The sequence below is a fragment of the Lagopus leucura genome, unplaced genomic scaffold, assembly GCF_019238085.1.
Source record: "Lagopus leucura isolate 7727_CA_CO unplaced genomic scaffold, USGS_WTPT01 Super-Scaffold_100008, whole genome shotgun sequence".
NCBI lineage: Eukaryota > Metazoa > Chordata > Aves > Galliformes > Phasianidae > Lagopus > Lagopus leucura.
In genome coordinates this window covers 26,142,521-26,170,264 of record NW_024962265.1, presented here as the reverse complement: position 1 = coordinate 26,170,264, position 27,744 = coordinate 26,142,521, and the positions used below count along the sequence as shown (strand labels likewise).

Genomic DNA, 27,744 nt, shown 5'->3' with positions numbered 1-27,744 from the left:
ACACTTGTTGGAGAAAACTAAAGCCATTCTTGACAGCACAAGGTGGCACATTGTGCATTCTACCTGTACATAAGCATTCAAGTCAGCTCTAGCTCTGCATATGTTACCTACTTCAGTTCTTACACAAACTTAATATCTGACCCAAGTATTTTTTCAGTTGAAAGTGATCCTCTTTTTAATGGCAAAATGTATATGTCTAGTAATTGTACTCATTTTTAAACAGAATCCTGCTTATGGTTTGTCTTATATTGGTAGAGATACATAAACAGAAAAATAAATGAGAGGGTTGGAAGGGAGACAGAGAGATCAGAAGAGCAGAAAGACAGAGAGAGAGAGAGGGAAGAGAGAAGAGACAGATGCAAGAAATTAAAAAACAAAAACAAACAAAAAAAAAAAAAAAAAAAAAAAAACTAAAAGCAAAAAAAACCACTTGATGGTTAAAGTTCCCAAACATGTCCTTAGACAAAAGCACAAGCACATAAAGGAATGAAAGAAAAATCTGTATACAATTAACAAGCATTTTCTATTTTACTGGCTTTAAAAAAATTAATTTTGATTGGTGACTTACTGAATATGAGATTCAATAAATGCCATTCTTGCTCTGATTAAATGTCAAAGCCATAGGCACATTATTTTGAAACGAGTGAGCAATAATTTGGTGAGTATAATGACTGCTCTGGAAGATTTATCTGTGCAATAGTTTTCTATTCTTATCAATGAAGCTTGATGATCTAGTGCCTTAAACTGCATTATGGTGTGTTTTGGTTTAATACAATTTCCTTTTTATTTTTAATGATAGAAGCAAACTGTTTCTAACTTAATCTGATTGTGATTAGATCTCTGTCAGTCAAAATCTTATTGCCTGTACATAAAAAGAGGGCCTTGTAATTTTTGCTTCTTGTATCATCATAACTGAGATTGCAGAATCCCATACTTAAGTTCCTGTCCTAGATAGGGAATTTGATCCTCCATTTCTACAGCCTTGAGAAATCACTGCAAAAAGAGAAGTTGCTTGGAACATGGTGCAAGACTAACCTTCAGAGGCATTCTAGGTCAATGTGGTTATCTTAGAAAAGTTTTGTGTAACTCTCTACAAGTCTCATCTCCAGAGGCATTCGAGGTCCATATGGTTATCTTAGAAAATGCAGCTCATCACCATAATATTCTATAATCTGTGCTTAACCAGAAACAATTGAACCCTTGGGAAATAAACTTTTCCGAGTGACATAAAAAGCATCTCTCAGCAGAAAAACAAACCACAGAATAGTGTGCAATGGACCACTCTGTTCCTTGCACGTTAAAATTCAGGAAGTATTTCTAAAATGTTTAACATGGGAAGTTGAACCTGAGAGAAAAACATGCAAGAAATACTTGACAAAATGAATTTTGGGTCTCTGATTGAAATTGTTCAACTGCAAATGAAATTTTGGTTTGGATACAATGCATCTCATAAGAAATAATTTCTGAAAAGTGAGTCATTCACTTACAGAGTAGCTCCAAAAGAAAGTGTTACACACATTAAACCATAAACTTGGAATATCAAACAAGAAATCTGAATTACTGCATTCATTCAAATTCCTTACATGCAAAAAAAATATATATATATTATAAAAACCTTGTGTAGAAGTTCTAACCTTTTCACAGAACTTATGAATGGAGTGGTCAAATTTAACAATCATTTGCAGTCAAATTTCATAATTCAGAACTGATAAGTGAAACCTAATATACATGACAGCACACTGAAGAAAACAGGAAACATTGATAACCGAAAGAAACATGAAGATTAGACTAAAAATTGAGATTTTTCCAATTATGAGTGATGAAAGCTTAGCCCTGGTACCATACTGATGGCATGGTAATCGCTGTTTCCATTTGTCTCTTTTGGGCATAAAAAAGATTGCCACACAAGTCTCCAAACAGTCATTTTACAGATAGCCTTAGCCTGAGCAAAAAAAGAGCCCTCAAAGGACACATCAAAGAAATTTCTTTTTTTCTCAGAAGTGCTGCTATTCATTGAGCAGAGCAGAAGTAGAATTAAGTTAAAATTGATTCAGTTTTATTTCCCACTCAGTTAATTTTCAAAGATGGTAAGCAAGAAAAAGACAAAAGTTGGAAAAAAAAAAAAACAAAAAAAAAAACACCATAATATTCACTCTCTTTTCCACTTATCTTATTCTCTCCTGGCTGGGAAAAACTTAGTTATGACTGTTTGCAACTGTAGTTTTCATAACAAAACAAAATTTTAGTTTGTTACAATGCAACCAGTTTAAATTGTGCTTTTGAGCTCAGAATTCCAGCTATTGAGAAAGAAGTTAATGAATTCTTTATGATTTCAAAGATACTTTGAAAAGCAAAGCAACCATGATGATGAAGTTAAAACAAAACAAAAACCAAATAACAACAACAACAACAAAAGTTATAGTCATAATGAAGTGTTTGTTAACTCTTCCTACCAACTTTTTTTCTTTTTTTTAAACTCTGAAGCTGACTGGTAGGAAGACTATCAGTGCTACGGATCCCCAGATCAAGATGGTGCGATGGTGGAAGGCACAGATATTATAAATTGAAGCTACCTTAGACTGATTTCTGATCAATAAGTACTCTGAATATTTCCTAATTTCAAAATGAAAGGAGACCACAGGTACCTGGATTCTAAGACATGGTAATCATAAAACACTCTGCCAGGCTCCTCCTTTCGCATGAAAGGATTCTGATTCTATTTTATGAAGAAGTTGTTGTGGCATTGCAGAAATTGTCTATGTCCCCATTAGCACTGCCACATCAGACAGAATTCTGATGACAATAATATTGAACATAAAAAAGGATACATAATAAAGACTGTTATAGTAATTGTTATTGTGGAACAATGTTTCCTGATAATTACCAGCATTTTTCTCTTACCTATCAGTAAAATCCATTTAACCCTGCAACATCCTTTTTATAACATGCAGAATGGAAGCCTAACATGTGCTAACAGAAAAATACCAAACTGGTAGGTGCAGCCACTATAATTAAGGATTATTCTCAGTGAAAGAAATTCTGAGTTTCATGCTTCTTAGCTATCATTATTTTTAAAAGAGAAAGCAATTAAATCTGTGGTGAAAAATTCTTCAAGAGGGAACTTTCATAATAAAAACATGATTGACTTAGTAGCAGCAAAAAAGGAGTCAGCCTGTTCCAAAACAATCTTCTTAAACTAATTACGAAACTAATGAAGGCTAATCATGTCAAACCTTAAAACTAGCTTGAAAAATATGGTATTTCACAATCAAGTAAATTAAGCACAGAGGTATTTTTCATTAGAATGTACAGCTTTCTTTCCATTTGATTTCAAGGATCACATTTCACAGAATCACCTGGGTTGGAAGGGACCTCAAGGATCATGTAGTTCCAACCCCCCCTGCCTGGCAGGGCCACCAAACATACACATTCAGATCAGGTTGCCCAGGACCCCGTCCAACCTGGCCTTAAACACGTCCAAGGACGGGGCATCCACAACCTCCCTGGGCAGCCCGTTCCAGGGCCTAACCACTCTCCTTGTAAAGAACTTCCCCCTAACATCCAACCTAAATCTTCCCTCCTTCATTTGCGTATACCATTCACATTTGTGTATACCCTATTTAATCTATAAAGTAAAGCAAAATAAAGCAAAATAAATTTCCCAGTCATGAAAAAGTGTTAGTTAGTTACAAGGCTCTTACGTTCAGTAAAAGAGTTTGGAGAAGAGAAGAACAGAAAGAGAAACAGATAAAACTTTCAAGACTTCAAGACTCCTCCAACTCAGTATTTCCTGGGTTACCAGTTTGGCAAGTACATAGTATTATCATGTTATTATTCATCATAAAACAAATATTATTAAGAATTAGCTGAGTTTTGTTAATTGTTAATGTTTTGATCTGCAAGTTTGGATGTGGGGAGTTGCCTATATCCAAAATATAATTGATACTGTCTTATTTATTATAGTAATGATAAGGAAAAGCGTACATAATACTGCTGGAGATTCATTCAAAAGTTTTGTTAACTCTCAAGAAAAAAGACATTTCAAAGTACAGAAAAAAAGAAGAAAAAAAAAGTTTTTGTAACAGACCAAGCCACTAATAATAACACAACCTGCTGAACATGCCACGAAACCTTTCTGGTCTGGCACGGGATCCTACATGACAATACTCGAATACCAAGCTTTGCTTTGTTCTCATCAATAAGAAACTGCAGTCTTCCAGTTTTTTTCCAAAGCACTGCTAGATTTTTGTAACTAAATAGATGTGCTCACCTGCAGTAGATTCTCCATCTTCCATTAAAATTTTAGGCTAGTGAAAATCAGCTTTCTATATCCATATGGCTCTATAAACCACAAGGACATTAAAAGGAATTTAGACATCCTGACTGCCATGAGAACTCATCTCAGTAATTCTTCAGTATTTTCTTCCAAGACAGATCTTTATTAGCCAAAGTGGACATAAAAATGTTTTAAATAGTGACCCTTGAAGACTAATTATTTGTAGAAAATGAGCAACTATAAAGCAAGTTTATTTGTAACTTATCAATTACCGATTAATTCTAATGTTTAGCAGCATCATGGGATATATAATGATGCTAAAAACTAATTTTCAAGCCAAACATTTTTATGGCCTTCAGGGTATTTCCCTCACTGCTTGTAATGCAAGTCTTGATCAGCCCTAAAAGCCTTCTCCTGAAGGAGTGCCAAACAAACCTATTTTACTTCATATCTGCTATAACTCTCTAATTATTACTTCTATAATTTTCAAATGCTATTTCATGTCCCCTGGATTCCTTCTTTAGCTCACATTATCTCTTCTGTCTCATGCATGACAGGAGACGAAAAGAATATTTTGTCACTTCTCCAGAAATCCTTTCAGGACTTTTCAAGCGTTCAGCCACTCAGATGTGTTTCTTTAGCAAATAATTTAATTCCAGAATAATCTGAACCTTTAACCAGTTGATCATTCTCCATAATCAGTAGTAGAAATTGAGCCCAAGTCACGTTCTGAAACTCAAGTTAAAATGCTCACACTGCTCTGCAATCTGTGTTCCAAATTATAAAAGTCAAATCTGGACTTACTTCCAAAATTATTCACATAAAATGGGATACTGTAGTAAAGAGAGTTCAAAGCTGTTGTGGCTTAACACAGCAGGCAGCTAAATACCACACAGTCATTTGCTCAAATCTCACAGTGAGATGGGGGATAGAAGTAGGAAAAAAAAAAAAAAAAAAAAAAAAAAAAAAAAAGTAGAATTCATGGGTTGAGATAAAACATCTATTTACTGAGATAGAAAAAGAAAATAATAGTAATGATAATAATATAATATCTATTTACAAAATGAGTGGTGCACAACACAATTGCTTACCACCCATTGATTGATGCCCAGCTAGCCTCCAAGCAGCAGCAGCCCATCCAGTCAAATCCCTACTGTTTTGAAGGGTTTTTTTTGCATGACGCCATATGGTATGAAATATCCTTTTGGCCAGTTAAGGTCAGCACTCCTGGTTCTGTCCCCTCCCAGCTTCATGTGCCCCCTCGACCCCCCTCACTGTTAGGGCAGTACTAGAAGGTGAAAACCTGAAATGTCCTTGGCTCTGTGCAGAACAACTCAGCAACAGCTAAAACATCAGCGTGTTTTCTACACTGTTTTTCTTCTAAAGCCAAAACATAGCATCATACCAAACAGTGTGAAGAAAAAAAATCAATTCTGTCCCAGCTGAAACCGGGAAAAAGGCATACTAACACAAACTTAGCAACTGGCATAGATTTTGAACTTCAGATTATTTCTGTGCTTTGTTTTCTTAGTATTGAGAGCATTAAAGCAATTTAAGGTGACATTTCCATGCTCATTAACAGAGGACACAGAGTCATTTGCAAGGAGAAAGACAGGTGGTTTATAACTTCCATCACTATAATACTAAACAGGGTGACAACTGTTGCCTGAAGGAAGGATAATTACCCGACAAGAGAACTTGAACTGCATATTCAGTTCATATTTATAAGAACTGGCAGAAACAGCCACACACCACAGCCAAATGATTCTTGTTTACCAGTTTAAACTGTGGTTAACCAAATTAATCCCTTATGCACATTTATTGGTATCAGCTTTTCTACTGTATCAAATACCTCAAACAGGTAAATCTGCAAATATCTGCCATGACCTATTATTATACACTACTGCAAAAAAAGAAGACTTTCATTACAGAGAATCACTTTGTCACCAACATCTCTTCTTTTGCTTCTTATGGAAAATTCCAAAACCTCAATGGCAGTTTTTCAGGAGGCAACAGAATTACCCAAATCCCTCTCAAAATGGCATTCTTCCACCCTTCTATTTTTAACCTCTTCTATTATATGTTTCTTCCTAGTGAGACGTATTCTAGAACTTACAGGATGTATCCAGAAATATCCATATTTTCTTCAGACTTCATAAGCATTTACATATGACACAAAGTGTTCTTCCATTATGTTTGTTATGTTTTTTCCATGTAAGCCCTTAATTCACTGTAGAGAACAATTTATTAATTCAGTGAAGAAAAGCAACAATTTCTGAGAATATTTTTGAGAACTGGAATAATACCTTTGCAATGAAATATTGGAATCTTAGAATGGCTTGGGTGGGAAGAGACCTTAAAATCATCTAGTTCCAACCCCCTGATGTGGGCAGGGCTGACACCCACTGGATTAGATCGCCCAGGATCCCATTCAACCTGGCATGAATGCCTCAAGGCATGGGGCATCCACAGCTTCTCTGGACAACCTGTTCCAATGCCTCATCACCTTCTGAATAAAAAGTTTCCTACTGACATCTGGACCTCAATCTTCCTCCTTCTAGCTTAAAACCATCTTATCTTTGTAAGGCCCATCTTAGTGGATACCATGTCATATGGAAACAACTCCAGGCTCTTCAATAGATATTACTACTCCATCTGCACTTTACACAAAATTTTTACAAGTAACTAACAGCTATTTCTCCTCTGTCTTCAACACATCTGAAGTTGCTTTACAGAGGAAGCAATATTCTTTTAAAATAGTGCTTAGAAAATACTGTGGGTATGAACATTATGTTTTCTACTATTTGTTGGACTTGCTCACTGTTCACAGATGATGTTTCCACTCACATAAGTCATAAAGGGCTTTCTAGAAACACATGCTTGAAAGGTCACTTGATATTACAAGCAATACAAATTCTAAGAGCAAACTTGCTATTAAACACAAGTGATGTCCCAATCAGACACTGTTCCACAATTTCACCCCGATAGAAAATGGTAATTTTCAAAGTCTACATTAATTTTAGTCCTATTATCTAAACAGCTGGTTATTGTAGTAACTACACTGGATGTTAACTTAAATAGTTCTTCTCACACTCTGATAGCTTTTGACTTCATACAGGTGCAGAAAGGAATCTCTTTTCACTCATTTTGGAAAAACATCCTTCATTCTTGGTTCCTTCTTAAAACAATTCTTAGCATTTTCCTCATAATGCGTAATAACATATTTATTTTACTGCAGCTGAGTGACAAGAACTGTATACAGCATTCTACAAGCATTTTTATCCGCAGCTGATAAATTAAACTAATGCCTTTTGGAATATGCTACGTTTGTATTTGCTGTTTCACAGGCATTCTAGTGCAAATGTTCATCTTTTAAGTAAACAAGCATGTCATGTCTTTCTCTTTCCTTCTGATATTCCTCTGATAACTTCCATAGAGGAAACTACTACTAGACCCTGAAATAATATATCATTTCACATTACTGAAATTTCAAACTATTGAAATATCAGTCCTGCACACATTCAGTTATTTTCAGGTTGTTGGAAAAAAAAGAAAGGCTGAATCCAGACTCAAAAACCAAACAAAAGTATCATAATGAAAAGACAGCAGGTTCCACTGGCTTAACGTGACCATTTTTACCAAATGCCTAACCCATCTTTAGAAAGACAAGCAAAAAGGACAGTTTGAAATAGTGCATCTATCCCACTTCAACACTAGCGATGAACAAAACTGTTCATTCAGCCATTCCAGAGTCACCTTTAGTATGAGTTTTCAGGTAATATCAGTGTCCAGCGCCTTCATTCCACCTTATCATTTGTTTGGTTTCAAGAGCCATTGTCTCATAGCAAGATGTACTTCGTTGCACAAATACATCTACACATCTTGAATATTCTTACAGTAATATGTGAGTTAGTGTTCCCAGGTGTCTTCATATATACATGGAAAACAGATACATCTGTGTCTTTGGATCAGAACTAGGAATCACAACAAAATATGACAGAAATTAGAACAAAAACTAGAACAAGCTATGAATACAGAAATCACTGTCTGGTTGATTGTGATACCTGAACAGTAAATACTGCTGAAAATTCTCTATGAGACCAGAACATTAATTTTATCACTGCTGTCAGATTTGGCATCCAAATGCAGAAGGTCAAAAAAGGAAATACACAGTTAAAATGCGACAATATCATATGCGTTTCATAACATAAATTGACCCTGTTCAGTGACAAGCTATTGAGCCAGGGATTGAGTGAATTTTTCATTTTAAAGAGTAATTCAAAAAATTCCTTAAAGATAATAGGAATAATTAAAAGGACTGTACACTGGAGAAAAAGGACATGGGGACGGTGGCTCTCAATTTATACGTGCCAGAGAGGTACAAAGGTTTAAATAAGTTTATAAATTCAGACATAATCCTGACAATGTGAAAGGAAAAGAAAAACATCTGAGAGAAGATTCAGATAGCATTTCTGGAATTATATGATTATTGAGCTGTGGTGCTACAAGGTAAACTGTACTTAGTTGTAAGTGTTGCTATATTTTTGACTTGTATCTATCCTTTTTATTTTATTATTAAAAAAAAAAATCATGAAAAGAAAATAAGTTCTGCATTTCAATGTATTCACTTCTAGGGAAATAAGAAATGAACTATGTTAAAATTAGACTGTGGATTAGAGCTGATGAATAAGAGCAAAAAAGCAATAATTTCAGGTATGAAAATAAAATTAGTTTTGTAAATCATGTAAAGACTTTTGCGTACAATATCACTGAGATACTCAGCTGAGCAGAGACTTTAATTAAAACTAAACACAAACCAAAATACTTTCTGATATCAGAAATGACAGTACCTCTCTGAGGAAACTTGAGTCTGCATAAATCACTCCAATGGATATAAAGCACAGCATAAAACAAAACATTTATATCCCAGTCTTTACAAGAATATTTTGTTTAACACCTTGTCTGTTTCTGCATCCTGAGATTGTTTTCCATCAGTACATTTCTTAAAACTGCCTCAAGAATTTTATTTTTTTTTATTATATCCATTTCTGTTGAACAGTACATTGTGAATGCCTCATTCCTTAGGTGGGTCAGGATAAAAACAATCACCTCATATATTCACAATTATAAAGTAAAAATAATGTAGCCTAACTTGTAGGAAAATCCATGAAAAAGAAAAGATTACTTGGATTACCAAATTCATTTCTGGCACTTCAGATATATATTTACGTATTTATACTGAGGAATTTCCACTAACTGTAACAAGCAATACTTTTTCCCATTCATAAATCTTAAACTATGCATTATTTTATAAGTATACATCAAATACAGTCTGAGACTGTATCAGAATTTTCCTGATACACCTGTATTCATAAGCCACTTGAAAAAATTTAGATTATTGTAGTTCAAAATCATTTCTATTGTCCACTGTTTGTTTTGGTTGGTTGGTTGGTTTGGTACATTTTTAGATATAAGGGCATTTACCTCAAAATGACTATATATCCAAAATCGTAAATATACCATGAACTAAAATGTGAAAACCTTAAACATTAAGAATCTGCCATTTAAGACTGATGGTTTAAATTAATTTAGGTCTTTCAAGCCTAAATGTTTGTTACTGCAAAAATATACAACAGAAATTGCAGTTCCTAAAATTATCTTGTTTACTACTGTGCTAATTTTATTACAGTAACCCTTTTTTCCCATGATAAATTAAAAACAAACAAACAAACCAAAACCAACCCAAACACAACACATAATATTCACAAGGAATATATTATATGGTAACTACAGCCTCTATCTTTCCCTGACTGTAACACCACTACGAGAGCACACCTGTTTCTATGTTTTAGGCTTATTTAACTTTTAAATTACAAGAGACACAAAATAAAAATATAAAATGCAGGCTTTGCCAAACGCTCTGCTTGATGTTGGCTCAGATTCTTTACTAGTCAAATGCATTACAGACTCCTAGCATTGGTTTGGTAGCTTTGTAGAAAATGAAGCCAAAACTGGTCTCACTCAGCTTTAGTTCTGGCCATCTGCTTGGAGCATCTGGTAACAGGGTACATTCACCCACATCCAGAACGTGATCGTTCCTTTGCCAACTATGTGCCTAGGTAACTGCCAATATGTGCTTGCCACTACTAACATGACAACTGTCAAAAAGAAGTTGAACGTGTACGGATTAAACTAATGCACTGCTGTCTCAACTTACAGCAGTATTTTTCTGACACAATTGCTTGGTAATGACAACAACACATAACCCAGTGACTCAGAGAAGCATTTTCAAGGTTAGGAAAGAGGTTAGGAAAAAGATCAGAATACTTTGAAAAGTTCCTGTTTATGTATTATCTTTTTACTGTTTTTGCTGACAACTAGAAAATGGGTATGCAGTTACTATTTGTGAAGCAAATAAGAAGATACATAATTCTAACAAAGAGGTAAATTTTTAGATAACAGTGTCAGAATTGTACATGCAATATCTGATTTCTGAAGAAGTCAAATGAATTGAATTTAAAATGATTTGAAATGCTGTAGGAGAAATTAGAACATAAACAATGTCTTAGAACAGAAATAGTAAAGGAATGTATGCTTTCAACTGAAATTGATTGTCATGTAAGTATAATTTTCTAATATCTCTCCTAGCCCAAAAAGAATGCACAAATTTGTAGGTTTGTAGGTATTTCATGTTTGATGTAGTATTTAAAAAAAAAAAAAAAAAAAAAGGAGATGGGAGAGTGGTAAATGAAATTAATAAAATTATCGTTTCCTTTCCAAAATAGAATGTCACGAACTTTTAGTCCTCTTTGACCATGAAATTCGTGAAGTGGTCAGTCACCCCATAGCTAGGGAGTGTGCAATTAAAAGCATCAAAAGCATTGAAAAAAACTAAAAAAACTACAGACTGAATATCTAATAGAAAAGCCTGGAAAATTAATTCAGGATCATGATACGAAGTTACTACACTGCTTAAGGAAAGAGAATAAATCTGGGATATTCTGAGATTGTCATAGTGACATCTCTCTGCTTGCCCTGTCTCAGTCATCCATTGTCATTTTCCCTGTATTTAAACTGAAAGCTCCATGGAATAAAGGTCACAGTTTTGTTCAGCAGTGAGTTGGCACGCAAGACTGAGTGGTGCTCATCCACCAGTATGGCTCCAATACACAATGCTGCTGCCACAAAGGCTGCCAAATCTGTAACAGTAACAAAGTTATATTCTATTTCTGCTAAGCACTGAGATTATGATTGATAAATGCCTTGCTTCTCATGCAGGTGGTCCAGCAGTCATCTGCCATTCCGTGTCAATCATGCTAATCCACTTTAAAATAGGTTAGGAAAGCAGAACTGTATTTTTTTCCATCCTCAAATTTTCAAAAGGCTTTACAAAGTATACGTTCACATCCTTTGAAAAGTTATTTCAAAATAAAATATCACATCTCGTATCTTAATACTCCTTTGGAATATTTCTGTTGTTTTCAACGTCTATTTTCAAAGCTTTATGCTCTGTAACACATTTACAGAAGGCAATTTTTATATTGATACAAGAAATAAAACTACAGTAAGTTCTTAATGAATTGTATATGGTGAAATCTCCTCTGATATCTCTTAAAATGTTTTAATGTGGAATAAACAAGTGCACAAGGAGCATGGGCCAGACATGTTTAGTGAACGAGATAGGGTAAACCTCCCTTGGATCTAGCTGATCATAATGTTTCTTTGTGGATACACAGAAATTAGTGATGTATAAAGTTTTGCCATTCTTCTCTTATAATGATCTGTGTGTGAATTTGTCCTGTTTTACATTTACATTCAACATCTTAAGCTTTCAGCTTTCTGTCAGGGAAATTTATTCAAAGAGAAGGAGAAAAAAATATATAATGAAAAGGAACTGTAACAAGCTCACAAAATAAACACAAACACATACACTGAAATAATTATTCAGGCACTGCAAATTGCTTCCAGGGTTAAATACAAATAGCACTGCCCCCTCCTTTACATCCAGCACTCGCTGCTATACAGGGCAAGCCTGATGTTCCAAAAATCAACCACTACAGAAAATTAAAGATGATGTTTAAAATAAAGCAACTTTCCAACAACAATCCCTAGTCACTTTTTTCAAATATGTCCAGAAATTTTAGATAGTCATTTTTGAGGCTTTCAACCTAAGGCTCTCAAAATACAACTATCACTTGAAAATGTCAGCAGTCCAAGTTGAACACCTCAGAAACATATCCATTTCCAAAAATTCTCATTCATGTTTTAAAGCAGACCTGTGTGTTAGCTGTTTATAACAACATAAAATAGTAAGAGCATATTAATTTATATTTGTTAATTTGTAAAGAGGTTCTGCATGAAACTCTTTGCTTCAGAGAGTGGAATGAAAGAGAATCAGACAGCAGTAGCAGACAATCCTTCTGTTTTCACACAGCATGTATAATTTCCAACAACAATATCACCCAGTAGAGCTTACTTATAGAAATATTTTATTTCAGAACAGGTTCTCTTATAAATGCCTACTGCATTATTTCTTTGTGTTTTAACCTAAATTTGTACTACCTCAGTCACAAACTTTCCACATATATGTGGAAACCTCAACAAAGGCATCCTAGTTACATTTCTAAAGAGGGGAAGGAAAAAAAAGATTTTAGCACAGATTCTCAAACTATTGTAAATAAATATGCTTTTGCATCTTCTTTTTATTCAAGAAAACATTTTTTGATTTTGAGTATCCAACAAAGAAAGCAGCACCCAAGAAGTGTCAGAAAAATATTAAAATTTCTAACGAAGTCTGCGTAACTCCACGACTTCTTCTTAAAATAAGTAAATAAATAACGCTGTAGCCACAGTCAAGTGAGGAATGAAATGTCTCATCCCCAATTTTTAGTTAGTGACATTTCTGCCACCAGGATTTCTGTCCGCAGAACTGCTCAAAGTGGTTATAATGACAAGAACCGAGAAGTGGCTCTTTGGGTTGATGTTTTTTGAAAGGTAGCTTTGTACGAACAGCTGTGTTTTCAAAATGCTTGCCACCTCTAAATTGGTCCTCGTGAAGTGAACTGTTTGCCTTACTGCCAACAGGGCACATTGCAGTGTAGCTGCTGCATTTTTAGTTTTTATCACTGTCTCTCTAACTGCTGAAGTGGAAAAGAAAGATTGCCAAAATCTGACGTGCTTCTTTTCCTTTCTGCCCACTCTGACTTGGTTTTTAGCTGTCTGTTGCTCCAGTGATGAGAAACATTGCTCAGTTTATTCATTCACTGAATGTCTTTTCCAGCTCCAATAATGGTGATACACTCTTGTGAATCAAGGCTCCAGCTGTCAATAGCAGTGACCAAAGCCCACCTAAGACATGCCAATACATTAAACCTAAGAAGCACACCATATTTGATAAGACCATAACCATGGACTGAATGTAATTCAGATGGTCTTCCAGTAGAATTTAAGGGATCTCTCCACAAAGATTTAAGCACCTTATGACATAAGGTCTCGTACAGGAAAACAGAAATCCTGAATAATTTTTAGATGGAGACACCACTGAGACTTTTTAATTGCAGACATTAGTAACCAAATAATAGATTATATTCAAATGAGAGAAAACATGTATAATCAAAGTGCACATGATAACTTTACAGTGCAGTTAAGTAAAGATTTGTACATCAAAGACACCAAAAATATAGTTTGCAGCTCCTCCTGCTGCTTGTGTCCCCAGCTTATTGGTGACATTTGCTTCTGAGCCTCACCTCCACAGGTGTTTTTGTTGTGCATCATAATTCATATAAGTTTTATGAATCCATCGCATTGCATCAAAAATACTGAATGGGCATCAAAAGCTGCAAAAGAGCTCTAATGAAATAATATTCTTACTTAATCATTTTTTTGTTTTTTTGAAGGCAAAAATTACTTTTGCAAAGAAACCTTCATGTATTTAAATCTCAAATATCTTAAATACTATTCAAAGGAACAGAACAGGTTTCTTTTTGTTCATATTAGTACCTTTAAAATTGGATATTTGAAATGCAAAACTACTGGAAGGCATTAATAAAAGTTCTGAAAATCCCTGTTAGTAACAGTGTTTCAATTTGGTCTTTATTTACTGTTATCAGTATACTAATGAAGAAAGGGAATCAAAGCATTTCCCAAAGTTCAAAGTCTCAAACAGTTAAATGCTTACTCTCCGATTATCTCTTTGAGGCTGCATTCTTCAAGGAAATTGAACTTCAATTACAGTTTATAGTCTTGAGTGCAAGATAGCAGTTTATATGGGGTTGATTTTATTACAGTAGGCTGCAGCTCACTTCTAAGTTCGAAATGGTTTGTATACATCTCAAGGTTAGAAATTAACTACATACACACACAGAAGCACAGACACATATCAGTTGACAAAAGCAGAATCACAGTCCCATACTCTTTAACATCATACTGAGCAATGATTTCTTCAAATGGGACCAGAAAACTTATCAGCAATCTGTATTTTCTTAACCTCTTAATCAACATTCTCTATTGAAGCTTCACACAACACTACTACTAGAAGCAAAAAGACCACAACACTGCTTTACTACTTAAATGACTGTACATAAGTTTTCCTGTGCATTTCACTATTTCTCTTTTTTTTGTATAGTGTCCTAAGTCATTATGGGTGTTCATACTACTCTGCAAATAAAAATTCCATGCCATGAGTGATTGTCAGTAGCAAGTCATTCTCATATAAAATAATACTTAGATATAACACTAGTTAAAACAAAAATCTTTCAGAAGTGACTCTGTAGCAAGGACAGAGTGAAAATTATTCTGCGATCAGTTCTTCAAGGCATTCAACCCCAGTTAATATTTTATACAAAGCAGAAGCACATCAACTGCTCAAATAAGAAAGATTTATGCTACAACACCACATGAGCTTGAGTTGGTGTCTTATTAGCTGAAGCATTCACCAGAAAGAGAAAAGACATCAGATTAAATCATAAGGAAAAAGAATTTCAACACGGATTTCTCACATCTTTTTTTGATGTCATTTGCGGAAAGCCTCATCTAATATGTGATGTGAACATGTCCACTAATGCTCCTGTTTTGGCATGAGAATCTCAGAGAAACTAAAATATTAACTGATGTTGGCACTATGTACATGAAAAGGTAGTAGTTTGTATGCTTTTACTGGTAGAAGATATCAAGTAGCTAGAACTTCACACATTAAAACTCCATCTCAGTCCACATCCAACCATTCATAGTGACCAACAACAAATGTCCAGTGTGAAGCAGAAAAGCAGGTCAATTACGTCGTTACTATTTCTCAGAATATTTTCCTACTCATGAGCATGATAACGAAATCTAAATACTGAGCTTAGATATCCACAGAGCAGTTTGTTGAACCTCAATAATTTTATTAGTTGGGTAAGGTTTCCAATGATGTTTCAATCATTAGAAGCTTACAGTTTGTATTCGCCACACTTTCAAATGTATTTGCAAAATACAATTCAAATAAATTTCCAGAAGTCAACAGGACATGTGTCTAAAGAAAGTACATGAACAACAGGACTCAAAAAGCACTCCCTCTCTTCCTCCCTACCTTTTCTATAATAAATCACATCTGTGCATTTGGCCTAGAATGATTTCTACCTAGAGATCTTTAGTAAATGGGACAGTACTCTAGATACATTAGGTAGGTAATAGGTACATTACTTACCTTATGGTGGATAATTTAAGAGCAAGTTATAAGCTAGACATTAGCTGTCCATCACATATCTTTATTTTTCTGCAAGCCCACATTCATCTCATTTCCCAGAACAAAGAAACAGATTATATTTTTACTATTTCTGTCAGCGTGTCTTCACATTTCAGTGTAAACTGGGCCATTTCCATAAAAACATATTATTAATCCTCAAAACAGCAGAATGTTTTCTGTATGTTTACCTCACACATTGTCTGTTCACTTTTTTAAAGTAAAATATTAAATTTCCTTAAACGTATATAACATAGAAGCCATAAACACTTGCCAAATGTTCTTCAAATTGGCCCAACTCTCATGCAACTCAGTATGGTCCAACACCTTTCCTCTGAGCTGATATGGATTGTCTATTTGATCAATATGTCCAGTCCTCCTGAGCCTGCAAAGGAAATCTGAAATCCAAATCCTTGACACTTGACTTTTGTAATTCTCTCTATCGATACCAACAACACCTCAGAAGTTATTTATCAATGTCTATGAAGCATTGATTCTCATCTTACAGTTTGTAAACAATGTCACTGTGAATTTTGATGTAAGAGGCAAAGGGGAAAAGGGCGCAGGTGTGTATAATACGGTAGTCTTCTCAGATAAGTATGGTTTAAGTTAGTGTATGGACTATTTTCTGAAGTAAAAGCAGCAGCTAATGAATACTACTTCAAATATAAAACATGGAAACTTTTGAATTATATCACTTGGAATACAAATACACTCACGATAGGACATTTTTCCATAGAAAGAATAAGTAGATAACAAAAATCTAAAGAAAAGATACATTTGACACTTCAGGACATCCAGACTCCCATCTTTATTATCATTTGAGATATGAAGAAGATCTGTAACTTCATTGAAAATTTCAGATTCTTGCAGAGGTATGGATTGAAAAGGAATTGCTAGCATTGAATATTTTTTCTTATCTCTCTAAAGACATTTTTCTTGTTTTTTTTAATCCCTTGCAATTGAAATTATTGAAGCCAAAATATGCACGGCAGTATTCAGACTAGGTATGTCAAGATGACAACCTATTTATTATGGGGTATAGTATTCTTTCCAGTTATTACTTAAAGAAGGAGGTGGGGAGGGGAAGTTTTACTCCTAAACAACAGCTACAGAAAAAATCAGAAAATAATAAAACTAGTGGATTATTAATTTTGTATATTTCTGTTTAAAGATCTCAGAGGCTCATCTAAGTATGTCACCATAAGAAATGAGTATTAATCCAATCATTTCATTTTCCCTTGATTACACATAAGTTATGTTCTTTATATTTTTAAATTTCACATTCAAAAGATAAGTATTCATTCTCTGTAGAATTTTGCTCAGCGTTTACATTTTCAAAGCCTGCTTCTGGTGATAACTGTAAGAAAAAAAGAAAGTATTTTAAAGGAACATAAAATATGTAGAAAAATCTCACTGATATATTCTGCTTTATACTTTGTAGATCTTCATCTTTCTTCAGAGCAATGCTCCACTGGATATATGACAAGCTACAAGTCTAAAGATATATTACTATATTAACTTCATTTATGCTATTCGGATACCACTACAATACTCTAGGCACCACAGTCATTTTCTTTTCTTACTTGCAATAATTAACATTAGAGAGCAAGAGATAGCTAAATTAATTTATAACTTTATAGTTTCTTATACTAATTATTTCCTCTTCTTATATTTTAGGTCATCCTGTCATTCCTGCAAACACTAATCAATCATGGGATTTGAAGTTAATACTACTAAATAAATGAATTGCTTAATCTCCTATGACCATCTATACATGCCTCATCTTCACAAAGCTTATCAATTTTATGTCATCAAGGACAGAGTGACCTTCATTTCCACAAAATGTCTCTTGCTACTGGACAAGTTGCTTGTAAATTTATCACTTATCCTCAGGAAGAAAGTCCTTCGAAATCTGCCTCTGACAAATGCAAGTCTATGTTTTATCAATTGACCGGGTCATACTGAATTCCAAAATCGTAACCGTGGAATACTAAAGGGTCTCTTACTTTTCCGAGCATTTCAGCTAAAATGAAGGACATGCAACTCAAAATTAATTTTCTACTTGGCCTAGTTATCACTGCAGTGGTACAGGCTGTAGAAAAAAAAGCAGACTGCCCAGAGTTGTGTATATGTGAGATCAGACCTTGGTTCACTCCCCGGTCTGTATACATGGAGGTTCCGACAGTGGACTGTAATGATTTAGGCCTTTTAAATTTTCCAGCCAGACTCCCTGCTGACACACAGGTTTTACTTCTACAGACTAACAATATTGGAAAAATTGAACACTCAGTAGACTTCCCAGTGAATTTAACTGGTCTAGACTTATCTCAGAACAATTTATCCTCGGTGGCCAGTATTAATCTTACAAAAATACCACAGTTGCTTTCTGTGTACCTGGAAGAAAACAAACTTACTGAACTCCCTGAAGAATGTCTCTCTGGACTCCACAACTTACAAGAGCTTTACATTAATCATAACATGCTTTCTATGATTGCGCCGGGAGCTTTCATAGGCCTCAATAATCTTCTCAGACTTCATCTCAATTCAAATGGTCTGCAAATGATCAACAGTAAGTGGTTTGAAGCTATTCCTAATCTGGAGATTCTTATGATTGGAGAAAATCCAATAATCAGAATCGAAGATATGAACTTTAAGCCTCTTATCAATCTGCGCAGCCTAGTTTTAGCCAGCATAAATCTCACTGAAATACCAGATAATGCTTTGGCTGGCCTTGAAAATTTAGAAAGCATTTCCTTCTATGACAATAGATTTGTTAAAGTGCCCCATATTGCTCTTCAAAAGGTTACAAATCTCAAATTTCTGGATCTAAATAAGAATCCCATTAACAGAATACGAAGGGGGGATTTTAGCAATATGCTACACCTGAAGGAGTTAGGAATTAATAACATGCCTGAACTGATTTCCATAGATAGTCTTGCTGTTGATAATTTACCAGATTTAAGAAAAATAGAAGCTACCAACAATCCAAGATTATCATACATTCATCCAAACGCTTTCTACAGACTTCCCAAGCTGGAATCACTCATGCTCAACAGCAATGCACTGAGTGCCCTGTACCGCAGTACAATAGAATCGCTGCCTAACCTGAAGGAAGTTAGCATACACAGCAATCCCATTAGATGTGACTGCGTCATCCGCTGGATTAACATGAACAAAACAAATATTCGCTTCATGGAGCCAGAGTCTCTGTTTTGTGTAGACCCTCCTGAATTCCAAGGCCAGAATGTGAGACAGATACACTTCCGGGAAATGATGGAAATCTGTCTCCCTCTGATAGCTCCTGAAAGCTTTCCATCTACTTTGGAATTAAAAACTGGCAGCCATATTTCCTTACACTGCAGAGCAACAGCAGAACCAGAACCTGAAATCTACTGGATAACACCATCAGGACATAAACTTTTGCCTAATACTATTTCTGATAAATACTACATTCATTCCGAAGGGACATTAGACATAAGTGATGTAACAGAGAAAGAAAGTGGCTTATACACATGCATAGCAACAAATTTAGTTGGGGCAGATCTAAAGTCAGTCATGATTAAAGTGGATGGCTCTCTCCCTCAGGACAGCAATGGACCTTTGAATATCAAAATCAAAGATGTAAAATCTAATTCTGTTTTGGTTTCATGGAAAACAAGTTCTAAAATTCTGAAGTCCAGTGTTAGATGGACTGCTTTTCTGAAAGCTGAAAACTCTCAGGCTGCACAGAGCGCTCGAGTACCATCTGATATAAAGGTATATAACCTTACACATCTAAATCCATCAACTGAATACAAAATTTGTATAGATATTCCCACTATTTACCCACAGAATAAGAAACAATGTGTCGATGTAACCACGAAAGGACTAGATACGGCAGTGAAAGACTATGAAAAGAACAGCATCATAGGATTTCTTGCCTGCCTTGGTGCTCTTCTGGGAATCATCTCTGTGGTGTATCTCTACAGCTGCATCTCACGAGACATGAACTATGATGTTCGACACAGCTATGTAAGGAATTATCTGAAGAAACAATCCTTTTCACTCAATGAGCTTTATCCTCCTCTAATCAGTCTTTGGGACATGGGCAAAGAAAAAAGCACAGCAATGGAAGTTAAATCAACTCTAATAGGCGTACCAACCAATATGTCATAAATATCACTTAATTTCTGAAATAAAAAGCACAGGACTGTACGTGTGCTAAATAAAACAGAAACAAGAAAAATTGTACCTTCTAGAAATTAGATGCCTGGACTTTGCTGGTGACAAATAGGAATATGTACTGCCTCAGCGTAAGAGAAGAATTTTAACTAAGGCTTCTAAGAGTATTCTACCAACCAAATACAATTAACTTCATTTTCTAGAACTTTCGTGAGACTTTGAAGTCTGGAATACAGTGCAAGTAGCCAAGAACATTTTCTGTATTTTCTTTTTTTTTTTTTTTTACTATTACTTAAAAGTAGTGGAACTGAGCAATACCTCCTCCTGTGCTGTATTACAAACAATAGCCACGAGTTTTGCAGTGAAAGCTATACTAGGATTGACACATGGTGTAATGAAATGGACAAATTCTGTAGAGTAGACACAGTGAGTATGTGAAATTTTTTTATGAGGAAAATACATTTTTGATTAAAATCAAAACCGTTTTTGGCTTGTTTGTTCCTAGAGAAGTATTTGGGGTGCTCTTGTTTGACAATAAACAAACTCATGATAATATCTCTTAGAATATTTCCTTACATATTCTCCTGCTGAAATGCCAGTTGGAGCATGGAGGTTATTTTTGATGGTTTTAGGCTGTACAACTGCAATGACCCGCATAATAAACACTTTCACAAAGTATTTACTCATACTGGTCAGTAATAATAACTGTATTTTATATATCGCTTAATGTGGGAGGTAGAAGAGATAAGGGATCTCCTGGAAAGAGTCCAGTGGGGGGCCACAAAGATTATAAAGGGTCTGGAGCATCTCCCCTATGAGGAAAGGCTGATTAACCTGGGTCTGTTCAGTCTTGACAAAAGAAGACTGAGAGGGGATTTTAATAATGAGTATCTTAAGTGTGGGAATCAAAGGGACTCTTTTCAGCAGTCTGTGGGGACAGGGCAAGGGGAAATGAAATGGCCACAAACTGGAGCGTAGGAAGTTTCGCACCAATATGCAAAGAAAATCCTTCACAGTGAGGTGACGGAGCACTGGAACAGGCTGCCCAGGGAGGTTGTGGATTCTCCTTCTCTGGAGATATTCAAGACCTGCCTGGATGCCTACCTGTGCGACCTGCTGTAGTGGGCCTGCTTTGCAGGGGACTGAACTTGATGATCTCTAGAGGTCCCCTCCAACCCCTACAGTTCTGTGATCCTGTGAATGGCAGAAAGGAGACATAGGACTGACAGGGAAATAGATTATTAGTTATTGATAAAAGCACATTCTAAGCTACTTTGGTATTTTCCAAAAAGACTGAAAAATAAATGCATTTTTAGACTCAGAACATATAAATCCAACATTTTGTCTTCAATCAAAAGGGAAATTCAGTTATTAGTAATGTCTAAACTTAAGGCTGCGATACACTGAACTCATCTAGTTTGAACAGCTTAGATAACATTAAGGATTTATTTGTAAACCTGCGTGCTTCTCTTCAGCAATAACAACAACTGACTAGTTTTTAAACACATCAGCTTTCACAATCTAACAAGCAGTAAATGACTGACAGAAACATTACTAGTAGAAATGAAATAAATGAAATGAAATGAGAACAATGAATACCTGACTATACTCATATCAAAGTTAAAATTCTCATGAGAGCAAGACTGGGCCCATAAGCAGAAATGTGCTCAGAATCCTGTTGATCAGAATTTTGATCACAAGCCAAAAGTGACTCTTGCAGAATAACTACTAGCAAGTACTCTAGAAAAAAGACATCAGACCGTTAAGATGGCTGAAGATATGGTGACTCCAGATAAAGAAATTGATTTATATATATATATACGTGTGTGTGTGTGTGTGTGTGTGTGTGTGTGTTATTTCATTTGATGACTATAAGTACAAACAGGAAGAATGAAGAAAAAAAGTTATCACTGAATTTTGTAACTAGGGAATTAAATATCAACTGAATGCATAGGTAGCTTGTATAAAAAGTTAAAATAGGAGTGGCAAACATTACTTTTAAGTAATTCACATATTTTATATACTTAAAACTCTACAATAACATACATTTTATTTTTTTAGACTTGGCTAAAGTAAAAATTTCTATGGAATCATTGACAGCATGATTGTAGCTAGAAGCAGAACTACCTTTTGTACACAGAAATTCTCTTTTTCCATATATTTATAGGTTTTTTTATATAATTTCAAAGTATTATTGGCATGTAAACATTCATAACACAGAAAAATCATTTCATTTTCCCTTCTGCTATTTAATAACAGGCATTTGTTTTAAAAATATCTTTTTTTCTAATTAAGTTTTAGCATAATAAAATCATGCAAAGGTTATTTTCAAAGTTTTTAAAGGCAGAGAGAAACAAGCTGGTGTTAATTCTAAACCATCAAAAATAGGATATTAGGAGGTTTTATATGCTTCAGTGAAAAAAAGAAAACCAACAACATGATGAATCAGTGTCCTGCACAAAGGAACGCTGAAAGGCCATCAGACAAAGATGCTGAAATGGTGTTGCTGATTTCAGGGCCATAGACAGAGTTTATGGAGTGCTGCAGTTTACAAAGAAAAAGTACCCAGCACTGGGCCATCACCGCGTAGACACCGTGCACGTTAACAAGAACATGTGGGTATGTCCTGTATTCCTACCTTTTGAATCAAGCTACAAGCTGAACTCACAATTAATACAGCTTAGAAACAAGAATCTCTTGCAGACAGAAACAGCTCTGCACAGTTTTATATAATATGAATGAAAATCCTTCCCCCCACCTCCATCATCATGTAAGCCCCACTTATATCTACATTATTTAAATATCTCATTAAATTGTTTTGTTTCTAGATAAATTGCATTAGCGTATAGAATTTTTGTACTTAACTGCTAAGTAACTAAGCATATCTCACAACTATTTGAATCACTCTGTAATTTATCTTGATATCAAAATATACCTGAAAATATACCTGATATCTTAAGAAATTGACTGAAGAAGAATAGAAGAAGAAGATTGAAGAAGAATGGAAACATTGCTAGTTGCCCAGATGTAAATGATTTAATTTATCTCTCAAAAAGAAAAATGCATTTGTATTTTGTTAAATAACATTGCAATCCTCCTCTCACGTGACTCTGAGGAAGTCATTTTATAATTTAACACCTTCCTTTCTCCATTTCTGAAACATTAAGTTGAGATTTTGTTTTTCGTAGGAAAAAAGAACTTTGGTAACCAAACAACTATACAGACACATCTCCATAATCACTGTTAAACTGACTAATATTCTTTATTTCTGTGTGTCCTATCAGCTATCATTTAAAAGTGCTACTTCAAGGAATACTAGGAAAATGCACAAAAGAACAGGATCAAAAGTGTCCCTACATTAGGTTACAAGGTCACAGATTTTTCAGTAGCTCATATAAGTTGAGAATTTTCACACCATAAAATAGTGGCCAAACAATAGATTAATTTTATCCTGGCAAAAACTCTCTGAAACAAAAGAAAACAGAAGGCAAGATCAGTGTTTGAAATGTCAGTGTCTGGGTAAGCAGTACTTAAAGCATAAGACATTAATTCAGTGTTTGGACTCAGTCGCCTTACCTCTTTCTGTTAGCTACTACATTGAAAATAGCAATGCTCTATTCATGGAAAGATTAACCATTTACTTCTTGGTAAAACATTTACAGATATCAATTCCAACATTCCATCAGTTAACAGAGACAAGATGATATATATGTACATTTAAGCTTTTGTTCTAGCTACCATAATGTGAAACTGCAACTTCAAGTGGTAGCTACAAAATACATAAAAGATGGCAATTTCCCTCTTAACAAAAAAATCAATTTCCAAAATTCACTAATAAAATGCACTCTGTTTATGTAACCTTAACCAATGAACTCAAGATAACTTAAAGAATAAATGGAGATCCTTTCCTCAATCTTTTGCTGGCTAGTCATAGAAAAGACACAAGGATCAACAACTGTTAAGTAGTATTTGCTATTGGAAGACAGATGAGATGTTTCAGAATAAGTGCCTCTACAATGTAGAAAATAAGTTATTTACTAAATGATTCCAGAAGAACAGAGGAGAAAAATGCACTGAATAGAGTAAAATCAGATTACTGACAGGAAGCTTTACATAGCAGAAAGTATGTAATAAGTATGAAAACCACAGGAGACATTTTTAAGGATACAGTTAAACAAAACAAAGAGAATAACCTTTAAGCATAAACTACTAAAGACAAACCAAGATTAACAATTCACCTCATGCTTGGAAAAAGATCAGCTACCACACACTGTTTTCATAGAGGCTATGAACTAGATAACTGGAAATAAATGAGTTAAATAATGAGTAAAATAATGAGTTAAAAATTACTGGTCTACTGAAGATCATCATAACATGTTATTTCATCATAACACAGCTTATCAAAAGACATCTTGGATAAAACTGAAGAGGGAATGACAGAAAAAAATTAAACAAGTGATTTCTTTAGAACACTTTGGGGTTACATGATCAACAATGGAAAGATGATGAAATAAACTGCTAAGTAGGAAAAATACTCATTTTTTATGGAATTTGGGTTGACCTTGCCATCTAATTGTTTTTGTAGATTAGTTGGTTGACCTACAAAATCTGCAATCTGAGTAGCTTCCAGTTTAGTGCCACTGGAAAACAACCTGAATCAGTCTCCTTGGGAAAAGACTGAAGAGATACTGGTGAGAATACAATGCTACAACAGTAGCCACAAAACAAGAAGAATTATGAAAACAGTACAAATATTCTGCGAACACAATATGAAGCTACTGAGATCAAAATCCAACCCAGATGTCAAAGTTTGTGAAATGAAAAAATACCTAAATTATTGATTTAACTGCTGTAGAAGTTGGGTTTTAAACAAAATAATTGCAATTACTCATTTATACACATAATTCCACTTCAGTTACAGCTAAAATGTGGTAAGATATGAATAACTGGAATATTAACGTACATGGCCATATCCTGTCTTGTGAGATCTGTCCTTTGAAACGGAGAACTGACCTATTCAATAAAAATTCTAAAGGAGATGAATCCTCCTGGAAAAAAAAAAGAAAAAAAAAAAAACTGCTGTTCTTCAAACATTAAAATATTTTTATATGATTTCTTTAGGCACTAAGGAAGAAAAACTTCCATTTTCATTTGCCAAATGACTGTGCAGGTATTTACATAACATGAGTTAATAACAAATCATTAAATGAAATGCAGATACAAAATGTTGACATTCCTGTAGAACACTTGATATTCACTGAACTAACCATTTCAGATTTTTAAAAGTTCCTTTGGAAAAAATATTTAATTCTTTCTAATTGTCAGCCCACAACGACACTGAAGTAGTACTCTGTAAATTAATAGCCTTCAAAGCAACAGAATCTTTTGCTGTCGTTCTTCCTTTCAGAGGAAGATGAAAGTTAGAAATAAAAATCCTCTTGCTGCATAATAATAATAATAATAATAATAATAATAATCACTTACTTAGGTTTGTTTTGCTTTGTTGTGGTTTTTTTTTTTTTTTAGTTTATTGGTTTTTTTCTTCAGATTACATTGTTTCTACACCCTTTTAGCCCAAAGTCCTTTTCTTTGCCTTGCTGCCTCCTGTATCTTCCAAGCACCCTGTTAGTCTTTTGCTCATTTCCTGCTACTATTGTTTTAGTCTGAAACATCACTTCCAACACTGCAACTAAGGGCTGATGTGGTATGACTTAATAGAGAAACTATCAAGCAAACATCATAATTGCGAGCAAAATATCTGAATATCAAAACATAAATATTAAGGAAAGACCTGGAATTCTTAAAGAAAAATATGCTGTACAAAATATCAGCTACTGACATGAAGTCTCATGTATAAAGCATAAAAATATAATGACACTCAAAATGAAAATACTGATAGCAATGTGGGAATAAGGTAAAGCTGAAAGGGCAGGCAATTTGGGCAGATGGCCTATTCCTGATCCTAAAATAGCGGATGTTCTTTTCAATATTATAGTTTAGAAGAGTGGAAAACTACTCCATCTGCTTTACCCTTATGTAGCTATTGTTCCTCAATTGTTGATTACAATTTTATGCTGTGCTCCAAATAGCCATAGTGCTTGTGGGAATCACAAACCTACATGCTGTACATATTCAGGTGCAAAGAGAAATTAAGAATAATTGGCCAAAGAACAAAATATTTATTATAATTGTAGTTTCTTGATCCAAGACCATTTATGCCCATATTTCTACAAAATATACCATCTCATGGTATATGAGAATTTGGAAATGTGGAATTTCACCCCACAGGTTGAATTCATTGATTCTCTTCCACCCTCTCAAAGTACATAGTCCTGTAATGCCATGATTATCTAACACTATTTCGTGAAGCAGGAATTCTCCACTGAAATAGAGAAATTAATGAAAGCATATGGAAAAAATACATCTATACTGAAATACCTTCCTAGAGCTAGAGACCTAGAGTAAACAATCCCACAATTCCTTCTAAGAATTACCCATTAAAGATACCAAGATATACAGATTATTGGGTTCTATGCACTAGCCTTATGCAGGACTCATTGTGTGTTCCCACTAGAGCTTAAGAGAGAACAGAAATGCTGAGGGCAGCTATGTATATAAGAGATAGACTTCTATATCTCAGTGCTAAATCAAAGGTGAGGGAAGGCTATAGCTCCTGCTTCAAAATGTCCACACGTGACATAATGCTAATCTCTAAGTTATTATTTTCAACTATACTGGTTGATTCCTTTTTAACAGTTCAACCCAACTTTTAACTCTAGATGCCATGCAGATTTACACTCAGATTTCCTATGAGCAATGCGACAATGATATTCCATAATGTTTGGCTTAATAAATCAACTTGAGACTGGATTTGATCAGACAAAACTGTTGGTTGTTGGAGAGACAGCTCTCAGGTTCACACAGAGAAGGAAAACAAATCTGAACAGATTCACGTTCATTACAAGATATTCAGAATTGATCTCTTCAGCTCTGAGTATTACAGAAGATTCCTACAGAAACATACTCATTTCATTCTCTGTCACCTAAGATTACCTGAAAGAAGGGCCTGTAAGGCAGTAATAGCCTCTTCTACTAACAAGAATGAGGAAGAAATCAAGACACAAAAATGAACCTACACTTAGTAAATGTGGTTTCCAATGATATCACAGCAGTGCAGAAATGACCTTATTCATCTTTTTAATGCAACTTCAGTATACCTTGAAGGATACATAACACTATCTCTGTAATAATAAAAAAAAAGAAAGAAAAAAAAAGAAGTGCCATGACCAAACTGAGGTGTGCAACAGCACGGACAACACAAAACAGAGTGAAAAAATGAATGCTGCTTTCCAAGTTAACCAAACTGTTTGTATTTTAACATGTGAACACAACTCAGATTCCCTGAGGTGGCTGTTGGACATAAAATTTGAGGGCAGATTCTTGTCAGATTTTTTAAAAATATATATATAATGGTACTATTGTTTTTAACATTTATGATGTTTCATTTGTGTCTCAAACATGAACTTTAGCTAAACTTAAAAACATACATGCTTGTACCAGTTTACCTGAAGTAATATAATACATG

The 27,744-nt window shown here is 34.6% G+C and overlaps 2 protein-coding genes across 2 annotated transcripts in view; one reads left to right on the top strand and one right to left on the bottom strand.

Annotated features, from left to right (window-relative positions):
• The window catches only part of LRRN3 (leucine rich repeat neuronal 3), a 36,154-nt gene extending 15,549 nt beyond the window's left edge, over nt 1-20,605 (top strand). Inside the window, exon 2 of the mRNA XM_042872916.1 lies at nt 17,676-20,605. Coding sequence (XP_042728850.1) covers nt 18,027-20,153 — 2,127 coding nt within the window. The 5' untranslated portion in view covers nt 17,676-18,026 and the 3' untranslated portion in view covers nt 20,154-20,605. The remainder of the gene's footprint in view (nt 1-17,675) is intronic.
• Nucleotides 1-27,744, bottom strand: part of IMMP2L (inner mitochondrial membrane peptidase subunit 2) — a 447,967-nt gene that overhangs the window by 242,472 nt on the left and 177,751 nt on the right. The window lies entirely within an intron of this gene.